Here is a 9488-nt window from a genome sequence, read left to right on the forward strand (position 1 = left end):
AACTCCTATTCAGAAAACACAGAGTGACATAGTGACTCCTTCCGATGTCAGTGATTCATCACACTTTTGACTTGAGAATTGGTAACCGAAATATCCTCAAAATCCTTTGGAAGCTCGTATGCGGCAGGGATCTCCACACTCACCTCGGCGCTTGCCGAAGACCTCGGTTCAGGACAACCACCTCGCGCTTCTTTGATGTCTTCGGACAAAGGTGGTTGTACCCATCTCCTGCAGATCTTGGCAAAGATTGCAAGTGCTCACAATGGTTATAACAATGGTCGAACTATGACTTCAATATATTACCTCTTGGTTGGGGCGCGGTTGAGGTAGTTCCCATGGCTGCCACACGCCTGGAAGCTCTATGTCATTTGGTGCGGACACGTCCTTGGGAGTAGAAGTCAGCATACTCGGAATGATGTGAGGCCAATGCTCTTTTCGAGAAGAGGCCTTCTTGTTACTTACACAGGAGGAAGGGAGTGTCCCAGGGTGATTGGACAAAAGGTATACCTTAGAGCCGTTAAGACTCTCCTGGTAAAAGACCCATCCTCAAAATCGAGTGACATCTCTGGATCATCATGGAATCCTGGGTCATCGTCACGGGAGTAACTCTCCGGTTGAGGAGGAGGGTAGTGGACTGTCTCGATCCAGCGTCTCCAGTTCTATTCAAAAAGTTAAAAGATGTGATAAACAAAAATGGATATAACATCCGTACTGTGAAAATATAGCTGAACTTACCCACTTAATGTGATTATAACTCGAGTAGTTTTCCATGGTCCTAAAGGGGCGAGCTCTTCCTTTTCTCCTTCAAAGAGATTGGTTAGTATGGCTGCCATTGCTGCCTGGTTAGAAGGCCCTTTCCGTTTGTAGTGGGTAGTTTCGTTTGTCCCATTGTAACGCCATAAGGGGTGTGTCCTATGTTGAAGAGGTTGGACACATCGAGTAATAGCAGCGGCCATCACGTTAATGATGGTTAACTTACTGTGAGCTAACAACCTCACGTGAGTAGCCAGCCTCTTTACTTTGGTGCTCTCCTCTTGGGAAGGGCTTTCCGGTCGCCAGTTAAACCTTTTCTTTAAAGGAGCGCCTGAGTATTCGGGTAGACCCCTCCGAGTTTGATCAAATAAGGGGACATGTTCAATATAAAACCATTCTGATGTCCACTCTTCGGAATCCTTCTTTGGGGTCCCAATAGGGTACCCCATCCCGGCTATGCGCCATACGTTGGCTCCGTCAATTTCAAAGATTGTCCCTTCTCGGGTGCGGGGACGAGGCACAAATACTTTCTCCATAATTCAAAATGGGCCTCGCAGCCCAAAAACATCTCGCAAAGTGTGACAGAGCCCGAGATATTCGGTATGGATCCAGGGGTAAGATGATGGAGTTGGATCCTGCGAAACTCTAGCAAACCCCTCAGGAAGGGGTGAAAGGGGAAGGCCAAGCCTCGTAAGAGGAAGGGCACGAAGCATACCCTTTCTTCCTTGCGTGGAGCAGGGAAGTTCTCTGCAAAGGCCTCGCTGTTCGCGGAAGTTAACCCGGGGTGGGTGGACGCTAGATGTGAAGCAGGAAGATACAATGCACTTCAAGGTCAATCAATTGAAGACGGGAGGCTGAACAACTTGCCTAGTCGCCTGGGAGGGGTCCATGAGGACGTGAGAAGGAGCCAGGGACGCTTGTCATGTCTTCTAGCTCCTTGGTTTTTTGTTCCTCGATGGTTGGGGAATATGATGTGTTGCTGATGGCACGCCCAACCTATTTAATAGGCATTTTTTCCTTTGACCCGCGAGTGGCATTTCTGTAAAAGACTACTCGATCACCTACCTCCCATCAATGCCCGAGGATCGAGGGATGTTATTAACCTTAAGCAGGAAAGTTAATACTGTGGGCCCTGCAATGCTTTGACAAGTAGGAACTCGTCGGTGGCCGAACTAGTGTTAGCCGAATATTGAAGGATAGAAGAACTTGCCCCGCAAACCGGAGACCTTGGGCGCTTAAGGGTACTAGGGATCATGGACTACAGAGGGAGTCCGGGACTAAGGGGACCTCGGACCGTTGGTCTATCTCTTATGGGCCGGATAGATGGGCCGCTGTGTGACTATTACTGGAAGACCGAGCTATAAGGCAACTCCATGTTCAGTCAGGAAACTTCTGAAGCCTTGGTGTGTCCTCTAAGTCAAGACCGTGGAATCGACATGTTTATTCCCTGATGGCAACAGACCATGTGTAACCCTAGGTACCTCTCGTGTCTATATAAACTAGATGGTATAGTTCGTAGAGGGGGAGAACCAGCATCCTACTCATCTAGGGTTTAGTTCATCTGCTCTCGTGGTAGATCAACTCTGTAATTGTCATAAACACATCAATATAATCAAGAAGGACGTAGGGTTTTACCTCTTTGAGAGGGCCCGAACCTGGGTAAATACTGTCCCTATGTTCCCCGTTCCCCATTGATCCAAGATCCATAACTCGGGACCCCCTACCCAAGATCCGCTAGTTTTGACACCGACAGCAGGACGTAGGGTTTTACCTCTTTGAGAGGGCCCGGACCTGGGTAAATATTGTCCCTATGTTCCCCATTCCCCATTGATCCAAGATCCATAACTCGGGACCCCCTACCCGAGATCCGCTGGTTTTCACACCGACAGCAGTGGTGGCGACCTCGAACGCCGTTTCCTTCATGAAGGCTCCGTCATGGTGTTCCCTTTCCTTCATGTTGCTCCGGGTGAAAACTCGATCTTCGGGATCGGGCGGTGGCGACAATTTCATGTCGTGCCCTTGTTGAAGGCCCCGCATTGGATTCCATGCTTTGTCAGTGTCCGGCTTCACTTTTCTTGGTGGCTAGTTCTCGGGAGGTCCTCGTCGACTTCAAGAGGTTATTTTTGGCTCATCTATAGTGTGCATGGTGGTTGATTGGGTAGTGTGGCGGTACGTCGACACCCTTGTATCTTACCTTGGGTGGGCGTGGTGTGTGTGTTGGTGGCGTGTTGTATCCCAATATGTACATCTGATCGTTGCTTTATATATAAAGTGAGGCGAAAGCTTTTTCGATAAATCCTTGGAATTCACTGCTCTCCAATACGAAAAATGATGGAGAATGAGGGATCAAAAACGACGAAGAGACAAACAGGTAGATGTAATTGACAATTGTTTGTTCAACCGATCATCACCTACCATCACTATCTGAGGCAAATAGACCTCCCGTACAAGTGAATGACTAAAATCTCGTGTAACAAATAAAGAATCGTACTCTTATTCGGACCAAAAGATATGTGGAAAAATCGGACCCTTCGAGGGTTATCTGAGCGAGGAATGCATCCTTTTATTTGGGTCCTGAAATAGGTCGTCTCACCAACAAAAAACGAACGCGCATCCATTTGGTTCTATGTGTTGGGTCAACTTTTTATCCGTTTTAACCCAAACAGACAGGCACAAACAAAATGGATGAACAGCTTGAGGTTGCTCTTAAGGGTCGGATATGGGTTGAAATCCGACCTGATTTTCGTAACCCTCTGTCACTAACCTTCTTCCTGCTTTATAGCTTTATAAGTTGCATAAGAGCAACTCCAATGGGGCGACCTATTTCGTCCGTCGCCCTCCGTTTAGGTCGGTGCAGACAAAACGAATGGCCCAACGCGCTGACCCATTTTCAAAACACGTCTGTTCTGCGTCCGCGCCGATCCATTTCTGGCCAAAATTGGAACTGAAATGCGTTGGCGCGGACGTGAAGCGCCTTCTCGGTGTCTGCCTAACCACCGCGGTCAACATCATTTATGACGGCCGTCCTCCTCGGGGCCACGCGTCAGCGACCGCGGTCGACCTTTTTTAATCCGAGCGTGCGGTGGGGTCCGGCCATCTGCTTCCAGAAACCTCCCCCCGTCCCCATCTCGCCACCCTCTGTTTCCTCGTCGACGATCCAACATCCATGGACAACGGTGACAACCTCGTTGTCTATGCATGCACGATGCTCCCAGGAGGAGGTCGCCTACCTGCAGGCTAAGAGGACGATGCGCCATGCGCACGGGCGCGCCCATGCTACGCCCGGCTTCGCCCAGAGCACCCTTGTCGTCTACCCCCGCGCGCTGCTCCCGGAGGAGGCCGCTTACCTCCATGCTAAGATGGCGCTGCGCCTCGCGGACAAACGCGTCCGTGCTGCGCCACCGTCAACACCAGCAATGCCCGAGCCGGCACAGCCCGACCTCGCCGCCGTCGACGAGGACCCCTAGGTTTTTTTCTTTTTCATTTATAATGTAACCTGCTTTCGCGGCCGGTTTTCGTGGCTGGCTTTTAATGAATATGCTTGATTATTATTTTTTCACGCGTCGATAAAATGGATCCGGTTAGTGTTGGACGCATGCGTCGACCCAAATGCTAAAACGAACATCCGTGTCCGCTGGGCCGACCCAAACAAACAAAAGCTCACAAATTCGCCATCCGTTTGAGTCGGTCCGTTGGAGTTGCCCTAAGACTATGAATTGAGAGACGATCAAAAACAGAAATTGTTCATCTTAACAAGACTAAGAATTTTTATAATTGAGCACGTGTTCATCTGAGACCATTTCAATTAAATTTATTTGTATGTCGAAATCTAGTCACTCGACGAGGCACAGATCGGCGCCCTGCTTCCAGATTCATATCATTGCATCCAAGTCTCAACACGCAAACCACATGCCGAAAAAGACCTCCGCTACTCTAACGCCCGCCTTTTAACACCCGTGCGCTTTAATTCGCTCTCGCTTTCGAAGCCCACCAACCCATTACCATTCCCACCCAATTCTTTCTTTCTTTGCCTCCCACAATTGCCATCCCTCTCTCGCCGCGCCTTCCTTTCCCGTCCCGTCCCCTCCCCCGCCTCGCCCACTGCGCCCCTCGATCCAGCGCGAGAGCTCCAGATGGATCGGCCGGCGCCGGACCAGCGGCCGACGCTCTTCTCGCCGTACCAGATGCGCCGCTTCAGCCTCGCCCACCGGTGAGCCGGCCGGCCCCTTCAATCCGCGCCGGAAATTCGGCCGTCTCCGGTCTTCGCTCACTCCTTTGACCCTGGCGAGCATTTCTGCGTGCAGGGTGGTGCTGGCGCCGATGACGAGGTGCAGGGCCATCGGCGGGCTGCCGGGGCCGGCGCTAGCGGAGTACTACGCGCAGCGGGCCACCCAGGGAGGCCTGCTCATCTCCGAGGGCACCGTCGTCTCGCCGGCGGGGCCGGGGTAATCTCGTCACTCCATACCTCTCCCTCGCTCCGCCTCATGGTCCGCACATGGGTCGATGCTCCTGTTCGGACTAGTTTACTGTTCCTGTTTCAGAATCCGCGCTCGTCATACTGTCGTTTGCTCGGTCCTGGATTTGTTTAGTATAGTAGCGCTGCGTGCACATTGCTCTGATAAATATTCCTGCTTGCTAGATCTGAGTATCTGGCAGAATGATTCTCCAAAATGTGGTTGTTAGGCTAATTTGTCGTTGGATGTTTGTTAGAGTGCTAGCTTTGATTTCTATATTTCTATTGGTAGGTGGTGGTTGAGTGACGAGCACAGCGAACCTATCTTGCTTTGTAGTTTAAGGAGTAAAGCGTGACATATGTAAAGCGTGACATATGTTCGGCTTGTGATTTAGGTCCCTGAACTTGTACTATAAGTGTGTCAATTGAGGTTCAGGCCGTATTTAATTAGCAACTAATTATCCTGTGGCACTTTGACCCTAATGTACCCACAGTCTGACCATGAGACTGACTATCCATCAGAAACCCGTAGCCTTTTCCTGACTCCATGCCCTTTTCAGGTGGAGTTGCAGAGTATGAATAGGGACACGATCATAGAAGGCAACACCTACAGTATGATTTGTCTTGAGAGAGATGCACTGGATTTAAAAATAGTTTTAGTATTTTTTCTAGATAGCTCAAGTACTTCAGTTTTTGCAATCATGAAAAACAAAGGGTGTCCTGTCAGCTGCTCAAGCTAATAAGTAACAAAAATAAAAGGGACTAGTAGTCAGGTTCCCTTAAGCAAATGCTTCATATCTACGGAGTATTATGTATGATCATGCTATCGATATTTGGAAACTGGAGAGATACATCTTCTGTAAGAATGAGCTGGATCCTAGATTCCATGAAAATCATGTGCTCTTCAAAAAACACTATAGGGGAGAACTAATTCTAAAGCCATGCACATTCTGTTGAGGAAAATATCTGGAAGTCCTCGACTGCATTTACCTGATGTATAAACGGATTCTTACATCAAACTCAGTGCTATTTGCAACATACAAGGATTTTTTTTTGTACAAAATTAAATTCGATCTTGTGGTTTCCGCGTAAATTTTTAAACTTCCACACATGATTTTTTCTCTTTTCAAACAATCTGCCCTTTTCTTGACATATTTACTGTAATTTATCTCTAGTAGAGGTTCTTCTGATTCTCACACCTGATGGACATATAGCAAGTTTATGTTAGTTTTTTTTACTGCCAATTCAGAAGATAAACTAATAAAACATTGTTGGATAGGTTTCCTCATGTCCCTGGAATATACAATCAAGAGCAGATAGATGGATGGAAAAAGGTGGTGGATGCTGTTCATGCCAAGGGAGGCATCTTTTTCTGCCAATTATGGCACGTAGGCAGAGCTTCTCACCAAGGTATGTATTTATGTGTGTAATGAAAGCCAGTTTCTTTGAAATCCGTAACAGGTTTACTATACGCAATTGCCCTAGATTATCAGTTGTCCTTGAGGATATATCTTTGCATCCACTTCTATTTTTTCTTGAGACTCCGGGACGTGATTGATTCATGGTTTCTCTATCTGGATTAATACATATCGAAATTGTAACATAGAAGACCTCAAACATCATAACTCCTGTGTTCTTGAAAAATTCATGACTCTGACTTTATGTTGGAAATCTGAATTGCTAGATCTTCTGCATGTAAATGTACCATCTGTTGTCCCCAATGTTGACTAATGTTCTTCCATACACCAGTATACCAGCCAGACGGCGCTGCTCCGATATCCTCAACTGATAAGCCAATATCAGCAAGGTGGAAGATATTGTTGCCTGATGGTTCATACGGAACGTATCCCACGCCAAGGCGCCTTGCGACATCGGAAGTACCGGACATAGTGGAGCAATATCGCCAAGCTGCCATAAACGCCATCGAAGCAGGTAACGACACACTTAAACTCACAAACCTTTGCATCCAACCATATAAAACCTACACGAGGGAAACGCCCCATGTATATTATAAGCTAATATGGAGATGAACTGTGTTCCCAGGCTTTGATGGCATCGAGATCCACGGCGCTCATGGCTACATCATCGATCAGTTCCTCAAGGACGGCATCAACGACCGCACCGATGAGTATGGTGGATCGCTCCCCAACCGTTGCAGGTTTTTAATCGAGGTGACCCGAGCCGTGGTGTCCGCCATCGGAGCAGAACGAACTGCGGTGAGGGTGTCACCGGCCATCGACCACCTTGATGCCTATGACTCGAACCCCATGCAGCTCGGCATGGCCGTCGTCGAGCGGCTCAACGCCCTCCAGCAGGAATCCGGGCAGCTCGCATACCTCCATGTGACGCAGCCGAGGTACGCAGCCTACGGGCAGACGGAGTCGGGCCCGCACGGCAGCGCCGAGGAGGAGAGCCGGCTGATGCGCACCTTGCGGGGCGCGTACCAGGGCACGTTCATGTGCAGCGGCGGCTACACGCGGGAGCTCGGGCTGGAGGCGGTGGAGAGCGGCGACGCCGACCTGGTGTCGTTCGGGCGGCTGTTCATTTCCAACCCGGACCTGGTCGAGCGGCTCAGGCTCAACGCCGGCCTCACCAAGTACGTGAGGAAGACGTTCTACACCCCTGACCCCGTCGTGGGTTACACCGACTACCCGTTCCTCAGCAAGCCGAAATCGCGCATGTAGTGTGTACAAGGTTAGTGATCGGAGATTGGATTTACTATGAAGTGTATTTGGAGAAATAAGGTCATATACGCGCATGTAGTGTACACGAATTAGTGATGGTAGATGGGTTTGGGAAATGTATTTGGAGCAAATAAAGTAATATACGTGACTGTAATTTATTTCACCAAGGCCTCTGTACTCCGCCAACTCCATGAGCAGAGTCTTAGCAACAACAAAAAAAAACCTCCATGAGCAGACTTTTTATTTCGTGTCTTTGTCCCCCCTTCTCTATTTGTTTCTTCCATGCATTTTACTCTTTTACTTGTATATATGACTTTATAACTGGATGGATTTTTTCAAAAGAATATTTTTTAAACGCGTGTGACCTTTTTTTCTGAAAGGTGACAAACATTTCATACACACAATACCTTCTTGGATTTTGTAACATAACGGTTTATACTTTTAAAATGGTTAACAATGGTTTTTTATTAAAAAATTGTGGACACGTCTAGGAAGCGGCCGGTTACTCTCTAACAGTCTAAAGTGGCCTACTTACTTGGAAAGTGTTTGTCCCTATCGTATATTAAAAAGGAAAAAATTACTATAATTCAAAAGTGTTAAAAAGGACACTGTTAATTAATCACCCTATGTGGTCTCTTCTCACGTGATGGATGACTCCATGCCGCTGCATTAATATTTCGCATGTTGGTTTGTTGTGCATTAATTATGGCTTTTCTGAATTTTGAAAAACCTATATCTTTCAAATCGCGCTTTGGAATTCAGATCTGTCTTCACCGTTGGATTCTTCGCGATGAGATTTTCAAAATAAGATCCCCCATAGATGTGTTTTAATGAAATTTCTCTATGCAATTTAGCCTCCGTTTTGTGCAACTGCTAGCAGTGTATGTACAACTACATGACAGTGGATGCACAACTTTCTGTCTACCCCGTGAAAGTGTAGTTTTCACTAATGACACATCCACCCCAAATTACCTCCTCCTAGTGAGATGTTTAAATTCGTGTTTTGCTCAGGCCAACTGTCTAGTAGTTCATGTGCAACTTCTCACCCGTCTCTGGTTGTGCTTTCACTGTTTTCTGCATCGGCCAACTGTCTAGCAGTGGATGTGCAACTTCAGATACTGTCACCGCCAACTGTCTATCAATGATGTGCAACTATCCCTCATGTCTTATGGATATGTAATTTCCCTAGTAGCACTCCGAACCACCCCCTCTAGTGGGATGCGCAACTTTAGCGTCCCCGTTTTATATGCAACTTTACTATCCTCATGAATATGTAACTTTTTACTACCCCCATGAATGTGAGATGTGCAACTTTATATGTTGGTCTGGCCAACAGCCTAACAGACATTGTGCAACTCCGTTGTTGCCCCCGCCAGCTAAAACTACATATCCGCAAGTAGGAAGGGAAAGAAGTTGCACATCAAGTAATAGAAAGTTGGCTCAAACAACAGACTAAGTTACACATATCATTGGTAGGAAAGGTGGGACAGGGTTTGTCAACCGTAAAAGGAACTACACATCCACAAGTAGGGACAAGGGTTGCACATTGACTACTACATAGTTGGCCGGGACAATAGACTAGTTGCATATCAAGTTTC

The 9488-nt window shown here is 47.7% G+C and overlaps 1 protein-coding gene across 1 annotated transcript; it reads left to right on the forward strand.

The window, feature by feature from the left end:
• Nucleotides 1-4734: 4734 nt before the first annotated feature.
• LOC123410978 (12-oxophytodienoate reductase 7) lies at nucleotides 4735-8136 on the forward strand. Its single transcript, XM_045103898.1, has 5 exons — nucleotides 4735-4963; nucleotides 5058-5198; nucleotides 6486-6616; nucleotides 6956-7138; nucleotides 7250-8136. Exons 1-5 carry the CDS (start codon nucleotides 4887-4889, stop codon nucleotides 7888-7890), a joined length of 1173 nt encoding a protein of 390 aa, XP_044959833.1. The 5' UTR covers nucleotides 4735-4886; the 3' UTR covers nucleotides 7891-8136.
• Nucleotides 8137-9488: the final 1352 nt, after the last annotated feature.

The sequence above is a fragment of the Hordeum vulgare genome, chromosome 7H, assembly GCF_904849725.1.
Source record: "Hordeum vulgare subsp. vulgare chromosome 7H, MorexV3_pseudomolecules_assembly, whole genome shotgun sequence".
Lineage (NCBI taxonomy): Eukaryota > Viridiplantae > Streptophyta > Magnoliopsida > Poales > Poaceae > Hordeum > Hordeum vulgare.

Coding starts and splice junctions, on each gene's coding strand:
- LOC123410978 (XM_045103898.1), top strand. CDS start 4,887: ATGGATCGGCCGGCGCCGGACCAGCGGCCGACGCTCTTCTCGCCGTAC. Junction 4,964..5,057: donor CGCTTCAGCCTCGCCCACCG/GTGAGCCGGCCG, acceptor TTCTGCGTGCAG/GGTGGTGCTGGCGCCGATGA. Junction 6,617..6,955: donor AGGCAGAGCTTCTCACCAAG/GTATGTATTTAT, acceptor TCCATACACCAG/TATACCAGCCAGACGGCGCT.